Source organism: Mus pahari, chromosome 13 (assembly GCF_900095145.1).
Source record: "Mus pahari chromosome 13, PAHARI_EIJ_v1.1, whole genome shotgun sequence".
NCBI classification, from domain to species: Eukaryota; Metazoa; Chordata; class Mammalia; order Rodentia; family Muridae; genus Mus; species Mus pahari.
In genome coordinates, this window is record NC_034602.1 from 63114618 (window position 1) to 63135168 (window position 20551).

The 20551-nt window shown below is 43.5% G+C and overlaps 1 protein-coding gene across 2 annotated transcripts in view; it reads right to left on the reverse strand.

Moving 5' to 3' along the window:
• The window catches only part of Tec (tec protein tyrosine kinase), a 109067-nt gene that overhangs the window by 22934 nt on the left and 65582 nt on the right, over positions 1–20551 (reverse strand). For both annotated transcript variants that reach the window (XM_029545250.1, XM_029545251.1), the window contains exons 4-9: positions 10397–10501; positions 7995–8076; positions 7133–7261; positions 5156–5196; positions 3462–3634; positions 882–947 (exon numbers count right to left, since the gene is read on the reverse strand). In XM_029545250.1, coding sequence (XP_029401110.1) covers positions 882–947; positions 3462–3634; positions 5156–5196; positions 7133–7261; positions 7995–8076; positions 10397–10501 — 596 coding nt within the window. The remainder of the gene's footprint in view (positions 1–881; positions 948–3461; positions 3635–5155; positions 5197–7132; positions 7262–7994; positions 8077–10396; positions 10502–20551) is intronic.

Below are 20551 nucleotides of genomic sequence, written 5' to 3' on the forward strand. Positions count from 1 at the left end.
GGGGGGCCACAGTGCAGTGATACCCATGGGCTGTGCACTGGAATCTGGCTATGTATTGCCTGTGGACACAGAAAGTGAAGCGTTCCTGTAAAGTTGGGCAGCCTGCATCAGGAGTCTCAACAAAGGATCTCAGAGAGATGGTTTAAGGCAGCAGAGGAGGTTATCCCAATTATTTTACTATAGCAAAAGCACCTGAAATAATCCAATACCTCACTAATAAGAAGGCAATTGTATTATTATGTGTCCATATACTGGTTGTAGCCATTGGCCCTCACCCAACACTAGGTCAATGCCAAGAACTCAAAATAATATTTTATAAACTCATAACTGGATGAGCTATAATACAGCTATGAAAATATTTTCAAAGACTATTTAATGGCAGGAAGACAAATAAACTCAAAACGTGCTCATTACCCAGTGGAAAAAGAAAAATATCATTAATGACAAAGGTCAAATCTTATTCAAAAATATTTCCTTAGTAATATTTTTTCCTGTTTTCAAAGTTTTAAAGGAAAAAAACTATAATCACACAGTGTTATTTTCATTTGAAAAAAGAAACAATGAAACGTTTCCTCTAGGAAATGTTCCCTTACCTTAAATGAATGAACAATGATATTTACTTCAAACTCAGCTGAGCTGTGACTGTTCAAACCCAGGTCAACAGTGCCTGCTGAAGTAACGGTGTTCACACACAAGATATTCAAAGAAAATGTCTTCTAGAGATAAGCCTCACGTTTTTACTAGGGCAGACACCAGAATTAAGGATATGTCGGCACCTTCTAAAGACATTGAGGTTACCCCTTCCCCTTTAAAATGTCTTACACGATTAGGAAAACAACAGTCTCTGGTTTTCCACACTTACAAGGTTACCGACTACTTACTCATATTGATCTAAGTTGTTGGATTTCTTTCCTGTGACATAATTACTTGGGATATATCCTTCACTCCTAGAAGCAGATAAACAAACACAGAGAGATGACTTTACCGTTTGTTTCAGGAAAGGCGAGTGGTTTTCTAAAGCGCATTACCCAAAGTTTATATGAAAACCCACCCATCCCAATAATTCAATATCTCTGTACTGATTCACACTTTACAATGTATGTCCATGTTTGATCCTCATGGAGATTGTGGCTGTACTGACATCATGATACCAAATTTCTCATGAGGAAACCAAAAACTAGACTAAGATGTTCTCAGGTGCACGCCCCCACCCCCCTGCCAAAGTCAGCCAGCATCAGGGTTTAATATTCCATGATGTTGGTCAAGAAATGATCATTTCTTGGAATGTCTTAAAGAAACTACTACATCACAAAGTATAAGCATTGAATGGAGTCACCAGCTGCTCTAATGCCTCAACAAGTACTGCAGGACAGCATCCAATGGGAGTATGTGCCCTCTGAATTGGTATCATGAGAAACGTTTTAAAAAAGGAAACTACTGATAGGGATTGAGAAGGCCTGTGCGGTATAAAGGAACCTTCTTCCATTTTGCCCCCAGGAACCCCTATGTACATAGCACTGTTTAGTAGGAGTTATGATACTTGTGTATAAAATTTTTTAAAAGTAGATGCTTTATCGTGTTTTATTTGGTACTGACTCTTTTAGTAGAAGCTTATCATACACATGCATGCATGGCACACATCACACACGCGCACACATTTTTCTACACCAACAGAAGTCTAGAAGCAATAACAGTATACCAACAAATAGAATCCCAGAATTTCACCTGATATCTATAAGACACCGTTTCTGACTGAAAAGAGGCAGAATTCGCTTGAAATATCAAGCTGCAGGTCTGGTGGAGAATACAAGGTGAACTTGCGTTATCTTACTGAGCCAGAAAGGAAAGAAAAATTGCAGCAGCTACCACTGAACTAAGGAACAGAATGATGACTACTTTGGATCAAAACCTACATAAAAGAACCCAGGACAGTAAGAAAACCTACTGGGTACCACTGTAATCATCAGAGGAAGTCCAGTCATCAACTCCCTCTGAAAAATGGTGAGAGTTCAAGGTCAGCTTCATCTGCCTCTCCTGCAGGGACTAATGCACTCATCTGAGAGGCCGTTCCTTGAAGGATGAAATGCTGGGTATGCTGGCAGAGTTCAAAAAGGCACCGTTTTGTAATGCCTAGTCAAAGAGTGGCTGTAAACAGCAAACATTAGTGGATGCTAGCATCAAGAGGGAACCCAGTATGAGAACTTTACAGTGTGTCTGTAAGGCCAGTTCCTGAGCCACGAGCGACCTCAGTACCACCGACAACAGCACAGCTAGAGTTCATCTTTAAGGTGACCAAGCTTCGAACTCCAACCACCAGATTCCAAAAATGAGACGACACAGAGGTCTGCCAAACATCCCAAGAAGCAGACGGTCCACTTGAGATAAATGATGGTTCATTTGATAAGCTAAATAAACTCATCTCGTTAACAGATCAAAAATGAAAAGTGAACAGGGCTATTGTAAAACAAAACAAAAAGATGAACAAACAAACAAACAAAAAACCCACAGAAGGCATCCAAGTCAGGTGTGGAGGCACACACTAATGGTCACTGCCCTTAAGACTTAAATGACTTGTACAAGTAATGCTTGCTGTGTATACATATATATGTATCTTATATACATTTATACCTATATACACACTGACAGAGATAATGAAAAATTCAAATAACAAGTTGTTCCCTTATACTATGAATATATATAGAGAGAGAAATTAGGAAAGTTACAATAAATTATTTCTTACAAAAAAATGTAGCTAAATGTAGAGTGCTGTGCAGCATGTAGGATGATCCAAGTTTGATCCCAGCACGCACATACAAAAAAAGGAAGGAGAGGAGGAGGAGGGGGAGGAAGCAAGGAGGAAGAAAGGAAAGATAGAAGGGAGAGAGGGAGGAAAGGAGGGAAGAGAGAAAAGGAAGAGAAGGGAGGGAAGGGAGAGGGAAGGAGGGAGAAGGGAGGGAAGGGGAGGGGAGGGAGAGGGGGAAGACAACAGTTTTAGTGAATGAGAACTAAGTATAATGTATTCAAACACCTGAAAGGAGGTAATTGATTAATTTGCATTTATGGAGTGATCACTAAGGATATATATACTTCAGGGTTGGTGAGATAGTTTAGTGGGTAAAGAAATCAGCCGCTCAATTCAAACAACCTGAATTTAATCCCTGAAACCCAAGTAAAGGTTAACAAAGAGAACCAGTTCCACAGGCTATCCTTGAGTAGATCCTGGCACGCACGCGCGCACACACACACACACACACACACACACACACACACACCAAGAACAAAAATAAATTTAAATTTTAAGTAAGTTTTAAAATGCACCTCATGATGCTGCAAATTCACTTTGCTTGCACTCGTGGCCAGCTGGACTAGTCTGTTCTAAGCAATTCGAGTGTTCACACTTCCCTCGGCACGGCACGTAGCTCACACCCACTGAGAGCCACACACACTGATGAAGCACTTACCCAAATTTATCTCTTGCTCTCCACCAATGGAGGTCATTCTTTTCCAGGATGATATACTCTTGGCCTCTCTCTAGCCTGAGGTCATGTGCTTCGGTCGCTTGGAAATCATACATCGCTACAACTATTTCTTCAGTATTTTCTTCCTCCGGGGGAATTGGTGGAGGAGGCCTTCTCTATGCGGAGAGAGTAACATTGTCAAGTTCAGCTTCTATTTGAAACCGTGAGGCACAGTCGTAAAGCATAACCCACCCAAGGAAGCCTGGTGAGCCCTCCATGACAGGGCTGGTGCTGTTGGAGTTTTTAAGAGTTAAGATTCAAGGGAGGGGCAAAGCCTGCCCTGAGTATTACAAGGGCTTTGCTTGACAATTGCTCGTTTGGCCTCAGGTCAAGGATCCTTTTCCAGTGAGAGAGGCAATGAGAATTTACAAGTAGGTACTAGACAGACTGAAGGACCACATGTGGTGGGAGACAGGTGTGTCATGGACTCTATCAATAGATCTCCCACTCAAAGCAATGTGCATACCCTTGTCCTTTCGTTGTGTAAAGCACATGCTTAGGATCTTACAGGTTTCCTTATTTATTCTTCGTAATGCTACTATGAAGTAAGTCTACAGCTGAAGCAAGCCACCCAAGTTACTCACAGATCCTATCGGCTAAGGTTCTGACTGGGTCCAAATGACATGTTACTCTACCATATCACATTCCACAGGCATATCATTAAATTTCTAAAGCCGCTCCTTCATTGTGCTGTGTTCTTACGACAGACATATGCCTTTAAAATGTCACACCTCCCAAATGACTCTGAAGTCAATCTACAGCCAAATACCAGCAGGTAACAATGATAAAACTGACCCCAACAACAAGAGCTAAAGAACTAAGCTAATAGTGTTGATATTAAGAACTATTCAAATGAGCTCCAGCATGCCGGCTTCTCGGGTGGTCCTAGAAGAAAGCAGTACAGCATGGCTGAACACAGCATAGTCAATAAAGCACAGACCCATCTCAAACACACCTTAAAGATGTGTTAGGGGAGGTCCTGTTGCTAAGGTCTTGCTCCCCAATTGGTCCTTGACTTGTCAATAAAGAAGGCCGGGGGCAATTGCTGGAAGAAAGGTACAGGTCGGATTTCCAGGTCCCGAGAGGAAAAGGAGACACAGGGAAGGAGAGAAGGCTTTTTCTGCCATGCTTTGGAAGGAGAAAGAGCAGCAGTCATGTAAAGTCTCCAGGCAGCTAAGGCCTTTAGTCTCTGCCATGGGCGGCGGCGGCGGGGGGGGGGGGGGAGGAGATTGGTGGAGGCTAGCTGATATAAGCCACCAAGTTTAGGGCAGGAGGAGAAAGGGAGATAATAATTGATGAGGGCATGCCTTTGCAGCAGGAGATATCTGAGCCCAGTCATTGTGCCTAGCCAGAAACTAGTAATAACGCTGTCTGTGTGTCCTTCGTCCGTGGATTCTAGGATCTCAGGAGTGGGCTGGTAACATTACCCCTCCAGGAGCAAAGGCTGGTAGGAAACAGAAGCCAGGTCAGAGCTGGCACCGCAGTTCCTGGAGCAGACCCCGGAGCTAATCGGGATAGAACGAAAGGGAGCCAGGAGTGGGCTGGTAGCTCAGTTGTAGCTCCCAGGCTAAAGCAGGAGCATGTTTTTAAAACTACACACAACAAAGACATGACATGTGAAGGCAGAGACCACTCACCTTCTTTATTTCTGGCGCGGGAGGCAGGGTCTTTCTTATACCTGTAAATGCCAATAACTGTAGATCAAGGTGGTGTCCCACAAGAACTGACAGAAGATACTAGTGTCGGAGAGTGAGCTGTCCGCAGGGAGCCACTGTGCCCAACTCCCCACCTACACTAACATCAGGACCTCAGGATTGCCTCCACTGGATCATCTAGCCTCTTATTTGTTCTCTGTGAATCAAAAGATAAACTGGAGCTGGGGTCTGACAGAGCGGGTGCTTAGCAGTATGAGGCCCTGGCTCAATGTTTTGGCATCATGGAAAAGCAGATGAATAAACACATACGCTGGTTATGGTGGTGTTCCCTTATCTCTGGCTTCACCTCCCACAGATTGAGTTGGACCAGCGTGAGAGCCACGGTATGAAAATACTAAATGAAGCAACTCGAGAGCTTGCATTTGCACACTCTCCTGAGAAAAGTGATAACAATCTCTACTTGTCTGCTCACACCCTCCCAAGCCATGAATCATCCCTTGGTCCAGCACATCCACACTGCATCCACTCTCCACTCCATTAGTCACGTTACCATCTAGGCTCCCATATCAAATGGGGTGGGATCACGGTACATCAATCATTTTTAACTGATGACTCCAAAGGAAAGCAAGCAATGCTGGCACTCAGATACACCAAAGAGAAGCCAAAAGTAAAAATGGACCCTTGATCTGAAAAGCTAAAACATCTCAATAAGGAAATCAAAAAAAAAAAAAAAAAAAAAAAAAAAAAAAAAAAAAAAAAAAAAAAAAACAGACCACTAAGATAACACAATAAGAAAGTGTGTTTAATAACTTTTATTACGGCATGAGATTAGAGTTGTATTTTATTGATGTGTATCATAGATAATCTCTTATCAGGTCCAAATCATAAATTACTTTATTGCTGGTATGTATGTGTATAGGTATTGAGAAAGAGTATATGTAATGTTCAGTATGACCTATGCACTGGGGACAGATTCTCTGAAGATAAGGTGGTGCCACTGTAATGACAACACTGAGAAATGCCCCAGCTCTGGCCCCACAACAGTTCTTGAGTTTGGTGTGGCACATGCTTACCCAGTTAGTGAACACAGACGAACTTCTAATCAAGGGGATGGGCCAATTTAGACCCTGTCCCCATAAAAACCTTCTGTGGGCACCCTGGGTCCTTTCATCACTCCGTGACCAAAAGAGAAAGAGTGGCAGAGTTGGAACAACCTCTATAGCCACCAGCAGAATCGTGCCTGCCAGATCTGGGTCAGCTGCTTGCCTCTGTACCTTTAACTAGCTGTAACTTCTCAGCCACGCCTACAGTAAGTCAGGCTGGCCTTTACCCAGGTATGTAATAACAGCAGTCTGGAAGCCTGGGTCTCTCTTGTTTAGGTGCTAGGTGAATGCCAGCATGACTACCCAGGAAGATTCAGAGTGGAGGAACTTGGAATCAGAGCTGTTCTTGCTCAAGGCAACAGCCCTGAGGAATGGCCACTATCTCCCTCCCCAGAAGTTGCATTGGTGCAACACACATGGTAGTCACAATGCAGGGTGACAGCATAGAACATCCCATCCTCCTCTGTACTAGTAGCTTTTGGTCTCTGTGGTTTTCACTCATAACTCTCACAGTAAGGGTTTATAGGGGTCCTGGGATTACATAAGGATTTTATATATTACAGTAAGGATTTATAGGGGATGCATCTGAGCCTGAGATTACAGGCATGCACTGCCACCTATGGTCCACACTTAAAACAGATTCGTTTTAACAGACCTCACTGTTGTAATTAAGCTCCCCAAAGAGGCCTCGCCTCTGCAAGGTCCCACTGCTACATAAACGCCATCACTCTCAGAGACTGTATCTGCCCTGTAGTGTGCTCCACTCCATCAGCATCAAAATCCCGTCACGTCTCCCAACACCAACAGTCCACTCATGCTGCGTACATCACTGCTAAAGAGTCAGACGAATACTTACTACTCTCAAAAAGATTGTACTTTTCACATCCCGGGGCTAGTTTTTCTGTTTGTCTACAACACTGGTAACTTCCGTCTGCCCAAAATTTAGGATGGTATTTAATCATGATATTATTGTTGTTCTTTATTTCTGCAATGCACAGACACATGAGTGGTTAGTGGAATAAAACAAACTGAAACTGTTGGTAAGTAACTGTCGATCATCATTTCTTCCTTGACCAACATGCTTGTTATGAGAATGCCATTGTGATATCACATAATCAATATTCAGAACAGCTAGATGGTTCTCTCTCTGTCCCCTCTTCCTCCCTCCTTTTTTTCTTTCTTTCTCTTTCTTTCTTTCTTTCTTTCTTTCTTTCTTTCTTTCTTTCTTTCTTTCTTTCTTTCTTTCTTTTTTTTTTTTGAAACACCCATGTGAAGAGAAGTGAATCACTGCTATTCCATGGTTGATTGATGCCCACTACCACTGTGTTCCATCAAAGTAAGGAGTATCGTGCAAGACAAACTGTCCATTTAAGTACTTTGTCAGGAATATGTGACTCCATCCACACCAAGTGTTTGACACAGGCAATTTCTTAGGAAATACAAATCTGGCTATCATAAAAGCCCATGTTTTATCACCTCCAACCACACTGTGCAATAAATAGAAGGTGCTTTTATTAGGAAAAAACACTCAACTAGTAAGAAATTAGATGTTTAAAAAGGGAAGCTGTCTTCAATGTGTTATCACTTACAAGGGCTGACCGTCCTTGGAGGGATACTCATTATAATTTATTACAAATGCAAGAGCTATGTTAGCAATGCTTCTGGGTTGCTATTTGTGTGCGATATCCTAAAATTACATAAAATACACCAGTTTTTACCTTCTTTTAACTTCTTCACCCATCGGTCCCTGCTTTGTGGACTAGGTGCAAAAATATAAAGTGTGTTAGCATCATGAACAACCTAGAACAAAACAAAAGATGAAAGCAGGGATGATACTTAGACACAGCACTTCCACGTATCAGCATCCCCGGTACTGCAGGCATCAATAAATTATTCTCGGATGGCTGTATTCAAACCCAGTACTTCTGAAATCTAGTGTCCAAAGACACCGGATTTCAAAAGCACATTTATTTCTTAATTTCATCAAGTTGGATGTATGTTTTACAAAGGATTATGGAAAGTGTATTGTGTGTGTGCCTACATGCATGCAAAGGCCAGAGGGCATCCTTGGGTGTTGTCTCTCAGGCAGCATCTACTTAATTTATTTAGATAAAATCTCTCACTGGGCTAGAACATACCAAGTAGCTTAGGCTGCTTCCTCCTCCTCCTCCCTGTGCTGAAATTACATGCACACACCACCACACCTGGCTCATTTTCTATGGCTACTGAGATATAACTCAGATCCTCAAGGAATTTACTGACTGCCTAGACCCGGGATTATATCTTCACAGAGGAAAACTGGTACCAACAGCCATCAGGATGCTTCATTGATCTTAGCGTTTATTTCAACTTAACTGACTGAAGTTCTGTGGATAAACTTAGTACCATAGGGCTTATTCGAATCCACTATTTTTTCGAAATAATGTTTTGGATTCATTTCAGTATCACTTCTGTCATTTCCTTTGCCCCGTTAACAGATGCAAGAGCTGGCCTTAACAGACTGAGTCTTTCATTTCCAGGCTATTAACTCAACCTCACCATCGGGGCCAAGCCAAGACCCTACTGTAGCTGGCCTTGGCTGCTCTGTGCGTTCTTCTTTATCCCATCCTTTATCCCCGCCACCCGGTTTCACCCCCTAACACTAGATGGGAGAGAAAGGAGAGAGCAGAGAGAAAGAGAATTAGAGACGTTTTCATCTAATTTCCTTGTTCTTTTTTCTTTGAGCACAATTACTAACAAACAGCGAACAACCCCCTGAACAACCAACAACTTCACCCATCAGGGCTCTAACCTTTATAGACCCTCTGAAAAGCTCCCAGAATTCCAAACATCACACAGTCACAGGAACTGTCTGCAGCTGGCAAAACTACACCTCTGCTAAAGCACGAGGCAAATCATAGTCAGCTGCTTCAAAGCAGCCTCATATCCCCACACCTGGGATTAAGATAAAAACATATTCTTATAATGTTGGTATTTCTTAAAGAAACCAAAATTCCAGAATTCTCCCCATGCTATCTTACATTCCTGTATAACTTCAGCAGGCCCCATTCATACAGCAGGTACTAAGAATAGTGTCCCCTGGCCGTGTCCCACCTAACTGTTCATTACCATTCTGTAGGTAATGCAAAAAGGAAGGATTTCAACTCTTAAGCCCAGGCTTTCACGCATCAGGCATCTTTCAAAGGTGGTTCCTAGTGAATGATTAGTCTTATTTTGTAATTTTATATTAATAATGAGCCTTGAAAAATTAACCTATGATCCTATCACTGCTCAGAGACTTTGTCCCTAATTGTTAGTCACAAGGCAGACCTGCCTGACTGATATAATGTGTTCCATTATAAACCATTATAAACCTCCCTCTACCCAGTCAATACCCATCACAATGGAAAACAAAAACCACTATCTCACTGGTCACAGCTGATCCTGGCCCAGTTTGTCAGGTTAAACCCTTCCCACACTTTGGTGGGACTACCCAAGATAAAATATGTGTCAAACATGAGCCTACTTCGAAGATATATCTAGAAATGCCATATTATGAGATGGAATGTGAGATACTGGAGACACCGTGCTGATGGACACTTGGAGAGGTGGTTTCATATTTGCTACCTGGTTTCCACACCTTACTCAGGTTTGTCTGTGCAGCCGGCTCTGCACTGAACAATTGAATAGTGAATTTTAGATAACCAGGAACACCACTGGCAGGAATTGTCATTTTCTATCTGGAAAGAAAAGCTTGTGCTTGGACCATCCCAAAACTTACAGTGTTGTTATAATAATAATCTGTTTAGTGTAATAATTTCTTGACTCCCTAATTTGGTCTAAACATGTAACAGATGCTGCCTGGCTTAAACTGTATAGCAGCCAGGATCCCTGTTGACACAGCAGATTTAGCTCTATTACCTTAGTAACATGGGCCATTTTTGGATTTGTTCAAGAATTTCTAGAAATACTTCCTTTTATCAGAATAATAAACATCTAATTTGCATCTCAGGCAGTTTGATATCTAGGATGATTCTAGGGTATCAGTCTTCCTTCCTTCTACAAACTCCAGTTCATGTTATGCCTGTCCCATGAAAACCTGTAAGAGTCAGAAACCCTGTTACGTTTGCAGCCAACTCACCTGGAATGGAAATTTATTTTGACAGGGAATGATACCATCATCGTTCTTCACTATTTCCACACACTTGATTTTTGAAATATCAATGACGCCCTTTCTGTATTTCTTCTGTGAGAAGAGAAAAAAAGAGGAGGTGTGTCACGAGCACAGGGCGTAAGAAAACTATTTAATGGCCGACTATAGTTGAGGATAAAAATTACTGACTCAGAAGATTACAACTTAGAGCAGGCAAGATTACTCAAAGATGACCCAGTTAGTAAAGTGCTTGCCTTACAAGTGTAAGGACTTGAGTTTGATGCCCCAGAAACCACGTCAAAACAGCCAGGCACAGGGAGATGTTTGACATTCCAATGCCAAGGAGGGATCCCAGTGGTCACGGTGAAATGGGGAGAAGTGGACAGTTATTGAGAACAAGGCTATGCTCAGACCTACGTGCACGTGCACACACACACACACACACTTGCACACACCAATAGATACAGTATGATTTCTTTAATAATTATATAAATCACATTTCCCTTAACTTTTAAAATTGTTCAAAAATACTAACCTTGTGATGACTATAATGGAAGTCATTTGATCCTTTCATTTCTAATGGTGAACTTGCTCTGTCTGTCAGGAGCCATAATGGGACAAGCTAAAAACTATCAGGTAATCGTCCTGAGATGGCCTGCTTCAGATTATCATATAATCTGCAAAACATTCGCCCTTATTAAGCAAGGCTGAAAGGGATTCATTTTAGGAAAGATTCCTGCTATTAATATGTTTTTCCTGTTATTATTAAACATATATATCAATCTCTAAGTAATAGTACACCGCTTTGGAGCAGATCTCTGCAGATCCACGAAGATGTACTGTCTTGTAGTGATGCTATATAGACAAATAGATGACTTCTTAAGTCTTAATGATGATCCTATAAAAATTCCTAAAATTATATCTGTGATTATTAAGCTCTTTTATAGTGGGACTGCTATTAGGTCCTTTTCTGATAGTCAAAACTACAATGAGAACTCTGCCAGTCTCCCAAGTGTCACCAGTTAATTGCTCTTAGATGGTCACCAGACTTTCTCCTACTCAGAGCACATTCCAAGAGGTTGTAAAACAAAGGTCATAAAAAGGGAACTAATGATTTATTATAGGTGCTAGGACAGAAGATAAAATATTGACTGGGTTTATCTATACAAAACTTCACTAATAACTTAGTTATGGTTTTAAATCATCAGTGAACCTGTGGATCTGAGGCAGGTGATGGATGGTTAGCTAGATAATTACTCCTAATGGATATGCATGCAAACATTCTCTGTTGTAAACTTCTATTTCAACTTATGACTTGATTTTCTGTGTGAACTTTTGATGAACTCTTTAACATGTGATCACGCATACTGAAAGATGTTTAAGTGCTAAGGACAAAGAGAAGAATCAGAACTGAGGTGAGAACTGAACTAAGGAGAGCTGAGGTGAGAGGGAACTAAGCTGAGGGGAAGTTTTTTAGACAGAACTCTTTTTAGACAGAACTGAACTCAAGAACTTAGAAGTACAGGCATAGCTTTCAGAGAAAAGGCATTGAGGGTAAGAGCATTGTTGTGACTTCAGAGCAGGAGGAGCGAGCAAGATTAGAAGGAGAATGCAGAGTGGAATAACTTGGTAATAATAAGGTAACATAAAAAATAAATATGTGAATAATGCAGAGGGAAAGAAGAAAAAAGAAGCAGCTCCAGAGAGCAGAAGGAGCAGGCAGGCTTCTCCTTACCATAGGACAGAGCAGGTCCCATGGTAAGGACAAGGCAGGCTTAGTCTTATGAAAAGGAACAAAGCTTTTTTCTTACAAACATGGGTTTAATTCATTTAACATTAAAAGGCTAGAAGCTTTTTATTTCTCTATGAAACTCATTTTTCATCCAGAATGAGTGAGTTCTTCTGCACCAGTGCTTGGTCTTTTGCTCCATATGCATATGTAAGTATGGATGTGTGTGTAAGTATGTAATTGTGAGAATGTATGTGTGTGTGTGTGTGTGTGTGTGTGTGTAAGTATGTAATTGTGAGAATGCATGCAAGGTGGACCCAACTGGTTAGAATAAAAATGTATAAATGAGCATGCAAGAATCTGTATATGAACTTATATGAGATTGTGCATATTCACTTATGCAAAAGTTTTTCCTTCTGTGAGTGTTATTCTCTTCTGGTTCAATAGAAGTTTACTGATCCAAACTTCCCCCTAGCCTGACAAGCAAGAGGCATCTGGACAATAGGACAAAGCTTCTAGCAATGAACCCTTTACTTAATCTCCTGCTGTTTTAGGATGAGACGCCAAGTGTCTGAGACTGCAATCTCTGGCCTCAGAGGATCACAGAAGGCAGGTCAGCTACAGTAGCAGTGTAACTTAGACTTAGATAAGTAAACTTTTTATTATACAGCAACCCTAAATATCTCATAAGACAAAGTTTTACCCTCCGCTGACACTCTTCCCCCTCTGCTGCCTCAAGGAGAGCTTACAAGGAAGAACCCCCACGCTGGGGCTGGCCCCCGCATCTGTCCTTTCTTCAACACACAAACCTCTGAAACAGGGACATTAACTCCCTTTCATTGCTACCTTTTCCTCTAGAAACACCTCTTGACAATAGTGTTCATAAAAAAAACGAAACAAACAAACAAACAAACAAACAAAACAAACACACAGAGCTCCAGTTACTGGGTCACTGACACGCACTCCAGCCAAGTGTACTTCCTCCTGTGTTCCTCCTGTATGGAGATGCCTTCCTTGGGATCAGGGAGTTCGGGATAACTGATGGGAGGTGGACTGCCCACAACAGTGCCCAAGAACATGCATGACATCTTTAAACATAAGACTCCGTAATGCAAGCATAGTGTAGTATGACTTTACCTCCAGTACTCAGGATGCAGAGGCAGGCAGATCTCTGTGAGTTCTAGGCCAACCTGGTCTACTTAGTAAGTTCTAGGATAGACAGGGTTACATGGTGAGACCCATCTCAGGGTGGGGAGCAGGAGGGGATGGGGGATGACACATCAAACCTGCCCTTGCTCATGTCCATCAGCAGCTTCACCCCCACTAGCCTCATTTCCCTGCTACTAGTGTGTGTGTGTGTGTGTGTGTGTGTGTGTGTATGTGTGTGCATGTGTATGTGTATGTATGTGTGTATGTGTGTGCATGTGTGTATGTGTGTGTATGTGTGTATATGTGTGTGTGTATGTGGGTATGTGTGTGTATGTGTGTGTATATGTGTGTGTATGTGTGTGTATGTGTGTATGTGTGTGTGTGTATATGTGTGTATGTGTGTATGTGTATGTGTGCGTATGTGTGTGCATGTGTGTGTATGTGTGTGCATGTGTGTGTATGTGTGTGCATGTGTGTGTATGTGTGTGCATGTGTGTATGTGTGTATGTGTATATGTGTGTGTGCATATGTGTGCGTATGTGTGTGTATGTGTGTGTATGTGTATGTGTCTGTGTGTGTATGTTCTCATATATATTCTCAGTCAGTTGTTCATTATTCATCCCCTCCCTCCTACCCTTCCTTCTTCCCTCTCCTTTTCTCCTTCTCTCCTTCCCTCTCCTCTACCTCCAGATACTCTAATCCATCTTTAGTTCTGTCCTTGGTCCCTTGTAAGTGGGCTGCAGATGGCCTATCCTGCCCACACTTAGCTGGGCCCTCACTGCTGCTCTCCAGTCTTTTGTGTCTGTTCCAGAGGCCACCAGCCCTGTCACATGAATCTCCACCCCCACCCCACCATCCTCTTGCTATTCCCTAGGAGGATAAGTTCTAAGTGCTTTACAGAAAGGCCCACAGCCACTCCAAGTGCAGGATTTGGGCATCTACCTCTTGCATCTCAGCGGCACTCTAAGATCTTAGCATTATCTCTTCCTTTAACCCTATGTCTAAGACAAGATAAAAAGGACACAGGCTGTAAGACAGCGGCTGACATTTAAGCTCTGTGATCACAGCATCCCATGAGGTAGGCCTGTTCTCCTCATTATGTGGATAGTGAGACCATAGCTCACACACGCTGAAGACATCCCTGAGGGCCTCTACTGCTACTGAAGCCCTCTGGTCCCTGGGATGCCTCAGCTGCAAGGGGTGGAATGACTATGGGGTCAAGTCCCAGGCTGAACAGTTCGGATGTGTAGCATGGAAGTTCTCCAGGCCTGGTTCAAATTCAAGGTCAACCTGGTCTACATAGCTAGTTACAGGACAGCCAGGGCTACAAAGAGAGACAAGTCTCGGAGATGCTCTCTTCCAAGTATTTGCTTCTGCTTAGACATCTAAATCAAGTCCCTGCCTGTGGGCTAGCCTACTGCCTTCAGCCCTCTCCTTCCTTCCTGAGAGAAGAGCTGAATGTTCAGCCTACACTTCCTTCCCACCCACTCTCCTAACCACTCGCAACCTTCAACCCACGCAGTCGGCTCGAGGCAACCTTGAAAAAAGGTCAGCAGTGACCAAGCTTGGCGGACTTGCTAACTTGCCTTGCCTTCTGACCAAAAGAGCATCGATACTGTTCTATGGCGGCTTTGCCTGTGGGCCATCCCGATGTTGCTTCTCTCCTTTCCCCTTGGTTTCTCAATCCACTGTCTGCCTTGTGTGTATAATGGCATCAAGAGAAAAAAAAATCACAAGACAAAAGGAGGGCAGTGGTGGCACACACCATTGATCCCATCACTTTGAAGACAGAGGCAGGCAGACTTCTGTGAGTTCAAGGTCAGCCTGGTCTACAGAGTGAATGCCAGGACAGTCGGGGTGACACAGAGAAACTGTCTCAAAACACTAATGACAAAAAGATGTTCAGAACTGTGGCTTCTGTGTCAGAGGTGGGATGGCAGAGGCAGAGAGACCCCAGCAGAATAAACAGTCCAGGCAAGGAAAAATCACATTCCTACATCACTCTCCATCTGAAAAATGGGACTAATAACAGTATCAATCCCATAGGTGTGGTATGAGGGTTCAATGAGCTAACACTGCAGAAGTGCTTAAAAGGATGTCCGGCTCAAAGAAACAGACTCAGAATTATTTGCTAAATAAAAACTCAAATGCAGACCAGAGTGACTGAGGACATCTTAAGGCAGGATGGAAGGGTGACCAGGGGCCTATAAATAACCTGGTACCTGATGTCTGGTCAGGCGGGGTTTCCCACCGTGCTCCTCTGGCCTGCACTCACTAGTAGGTAGAAGAAATTGCAAGAGCAGCATCCTTCTATTACCAAGTCACATGTGTTCATTGTAGAAAGCTGAAAAACAGCACAGAAACCCTGTGAGACCTCATCCCCTCACCCCCCAGAGGCAACGGCTTTAGGCCAGGGCGGCATTTACCCCGTCTTTGCTCAGCCCTTGGGGGACTATTCTCACTGGTCCTGCAGCAGGAAGGCGTGGCCTGTCACCAAAATGTCTACCTCAAATCACTTCAGCCGTGGCCACCACGGGCCAGTGTCAGCGTTAGGTCATCATCTCCAGGGAAACGGGATGACTTCGACTCTGGACTACCTGATACACACCCTCTACAAAAATTCCCGAATGTGCTAACTAGTATTTGAACTTTCGGCTCCAAAGGTCTTCCAGTAGCATCGTCGGTGGTTGTAGAGAGACAGTGGTCAACAGAGCCACTGTGAGGGCCTAAGGACCTTCACTCGGGTAATGCCGCGAATCCACGGGAAAGAATTTCAGGATGAGTCTGGGTGAAGCAAGGTGGACAGAGTTTGCAAAGTGGAGTTAATATGAGCTTAAGAGATGAGAACTTAACGCTTTGAGCTGAGGAGCTGGGGAGGAGCAGGAGGGCGAGCACTCCAGAGTGAGTCTCTTCAGAGGGTTTCCCTTGCGTTTCTAGTGGGCAGCAGATACTCCAATACCCTTGGTGAAGAGCAGCCCTCTGCTAGTCTGTCCTCCTTCCCATGGGATGCAGCTTTTTGAAGAGCCTAAGGCAAGTGGACCGGTCAGGGAAGAAGGAGACAGACACCCAGACAGACAGATAAGGCAGATCACCCGCGGCAGGTGGCACAGATGTCGCAGCCAGATTGCCCTCTCACCAGACTTTGTGGCTTAGTTACACTGCTCAAAGGACGTGTTTTACAGGGTTTAAAGTTAAAACAAAGGTCTAAAGCCTAGCAGTGGTGGTGCACACCTTTAATCCCGGCACCCAGTTAAGAAAATATCAAATGAGCTGTTCTATGTAATTCTCTTACTGAAATTGCTTTTATCAGTGAAATGGTTTTAGGAATGAGAGAAGGGTACTAATGAAGTTAAGATCAAGGTCAAAGACATCTGACTCTAAGGAAGCCACGTTCATCTGTGTTTCGAACACCCCTGCATGGATGGCCCTTAGGGGGAGATTATCCCTGCAAGCTATCTTGATTTTATCCTTTGTGCTGAAATTTCTTGGACTCTCAGCCAGCAGGAAATGACTCCAAAATGAGGAGCTTCCTTCTCTTTCCAGGATCCCTCAATTATTCCCATTTTTTTTCTCTATCCTGTGGCACAGCTGGAAGTTTGAAGGGCTGGAGAAGTGGCTCAGCAGCTAAGGCTGCTTGCTGGTTCCCACCACCCACAGAGGGCAGCTTCCAGCAGCCTGAAACTCCAGCTCCAAGAAGACCAGAATCCTCTGTGGCCTCTGCAGACACCCTCATGCACACATTTGTGTTGTCCCATCATTGCCTTATTCAGCCAGTGTTGAAGTCTCCAGGCTGGGGGAGAGGGCGGAGGGTCTGTAGAAACTGTCATCGCAGGAATGCTGTGGGTGGAAGAAGAGGATGGTTCCTAATCGGGGAATGAGAAAGCCCGGAAGTGGACGGAGGAGAAGCTGGGCTTTTAAGTAACACACGGACCTGGTTTTCAAAGGATAATTAACAGTTTCTCTGTAGAGAAAGCAAGGAAGATTCCAGGCTGCAAAAAAACAGAGCTCTGAGAGTACTTGGGGAACTGAAACCAAAGCACAGTGGCTGAACCCAGGGGTGGATCAGGAGTATAGGAAATGACACAAAGAAAGGATGTTTGAGGCCAGATTAGGCAATGCTCACATGTAAGGCTGAGGAATTGGGGTCTCTCCTGAGCAAGTCTCAATGGGTAGCAAGTAGTGTAGATAGATAGATGAAAGACAGACAGATAGATAGATAGATAGATAGATAGATAGATAGATAGATAGATAGATAGATAGATAGATGATAGATATAGATCAATCACAAGGCATATTTTTGAAAAAGTAATTATTGTTGGGGTCACACCGTCCTCTAAACCATTTACCACTTTTCCCACCATATCCCAGTGTTCCTAGTTTTCCTCCAAAGCTCTGTGCCTGGCTCACCCTGGACATCATTGCTACACGCCTCCATCAGAACCTTATTACATCTCACCTGAAGTACAGCCCTATTGGCCTCCCAGACAGCCCCCGTTCTTCACCCTGCAGTTAATAATTATTAGCTGACCGGGTGTGGTGGTGCACGCCTTTAATCCCAGCACTCGGGAGGCAGAGGCAGGTGGATTTCTGAGTTTGAGGCCAGCCTGGTCTACAAAGTGAGTTCCAGGACAGCCAGGGCTACACAGAGAAACCCTGTCTCGAAAAACAAAAAAAACCAACCAAACAAAAATAATGATTAGCTGTTACTGTGGCACTGGGAAGTCAGGACACAGCCTTGTGCATGAACCGTGATAAATGGTTTGGGGTGTGAGTGTCTCCATAAGCTATGACAGGGAAAACCGAAGGACAATCAGGCCAGAGCATGCCAAATGCTGGGAAGGGTTTGAGCAACTACTGAACTAGCAACTATGTTGTTTGGAAGGACCTGGAAGTGCTCAGGGCCACCTTCTGTATAGATACATATTTCTGTTCTTTCATGGTGCATACGGGAGTAGACACGGCGTAACTTGGCATAAGGTGTAACTTGGCAGAAGAGCCAAAGTTACCTTGTTTTAATTACTGTGCCTAAGAGATCCATGAAACAAAAACGCCTCGAAGCTGTTGATGCAATGTGCCCAGCAGCCTCAAGTTCCTACCACCATGGTGGATGGGTGTGTGCAAGCAAATACACTTTCCTTCCTTAAGCTGCTCTTGTCTGGCATTCCCACAAGCAACAGTAGGGTGAACTCAGTTCTTGAGTTGGAAACCCATCTGCTCGGCCCAGGGACAGCAGAGCGCTGGCTTCTTAACTTTGGGGACTACTGGCACAGCTTACTCCCCCACAGGTCTCAATCTTTCTGCTACAGATGTAAGAGTCCACCACTGGTTTCTATAACTCTCAGCCATTCGACCTAACCTGAATTATCACTGGCTTTGGAATCTCTAGATTGCAGATGCAAAGCGTGGGACTTCTCAACTCCTTAGTCACAAAGCCTGTTCCTATAATCAATCATATATACATAATATATAATAACTCCCCTGCGTACATATGTGCATACACATAGACTTTTACCTTACCAGTAAATCATCTTTCACAGGGACTTTGGGAAGCTGCCAGGAAACTGAGCTGTGAGAGGTTATGAGGCTGGTTAGAATATCACAAGATGCTGAGCCAAAAGTGAGCCCAAGTCTCTCAAAAGACTTCTTTTCTTTTTATTTTCTTGGTTGTTTTCAAGACAGGGTTTTTCTGCATAGCTCTGGCTGACCTGGAACTCACTCTGTAGACCAGGCTGGCCTCAAACTCAGAAATCTGCCTGCCTCTGCCTCCCAAGTGCTGGGATTAAAGGCATGCGCCACCACTGCCTGGCTCTTAAAACACTTTTACCTAAAAATACTTTAATCCATCACCAGATTTCTCAAGCTTGAACAGTTATGGGCAGTTATAGAAACGTGGTTCCACTGCACTCCCTGCTAACGCTCACTCACTATGGGTGAGCTACTACGTTAGTCTGGTGCACACATCACCTGCAGGAAGCCCCTGCAGCACTATAACATGAGAATCCTTGCTGCTCCACTTCACACAGGAAGAGACCAAGCCATGGAGAATACTCAGTCACAATCAGTCCAGAATTTGAACCCAGTCCTGAGTTCTTCAATACTATACACGTTTAATTAATTTGATATCGCTTAGCTATGGGAAGACATAACCCGGAAGATACATGTGTTATAGTTATAGCTCTTGTGCGGTTATGAGACACAAATTAACAAGCAGAATTTAAACAAATATGAACAAAGGGGGGCAAAGTTGACAACATATTGTAATATCCAAAATAAATTCAAGACTACCCCGTACCTTCCCCCTTCAAAAGGACTTTCCAAACTGTACTAGCAGACCAAGGACAGAGCCAGATAAAAAGCTGGCTGACTAAACAAATATAGAAACATAGTTTTAATGGTCAAAAACAAAATTAACTATCCCCCTTCCCCAACTCACTCTAAAAAACCACAAGGACAGACAAAATAAGAGTCACCCTATACAAACTAACCAATGTCTAAAAAGGTTATTGGCTACACCGATGAAAATAAGCCAAACTATCCTGGTGCCTATATCTGGCCCTTACAAAGGTATAAAAAGTGTGTTCTTTCTTTGTTCTGGGTCTCTCCTCCAGCCTGTGTGCTGAGAGGGGGGTCCCCAACATGTTGGATGAGTAAAATCCTCATGTGTTTTACAACGATGGCAGTCTCTGTGCTCTTTGTGGGTGAGGGTTTTTTGACAAGCTACGACAATATTTGGGTGTATGTGACCAAATGGCCATCTGTTGGAGCCAAATCCCTCTCTGTAAGTAATCCCCTGGATGAGCACCCCATTGACTGGGGACCACGTATACCCTCCTATCTTTTCTCTCAGTTCTCGCTATGAGGAGCCTGTCGGCACACTCACCACTACGCTACCATTAGGCATTCAGCACCACTACAGTTTCATATCCCACCAGCCTCAGTACCCTGTTAATGGGCTAAAACAGACAGATCCAAGACAGGAGCTGACACAGCATGCCCTCAACAGAGGCATCTAGACAACACAGACTAAAAAATAAACTAAAAATATATAACTAAGTATAGGAAATATTATAGCAAGAGAATAAAATATGGTTGCCCAACCAAAAAGACAAAATCTACAATTCATAGATCTTGCAGTCCTCAATATATAAAAGGCACCATAGCTTGTGCCACATCCGCTGCACTTCTCCATGGCAATCTGCATCCAGATTGTAGCCTGCGACCCTGCCTTGATCGTCCTTCATCCAGCCACATTCAGACTACTGGTT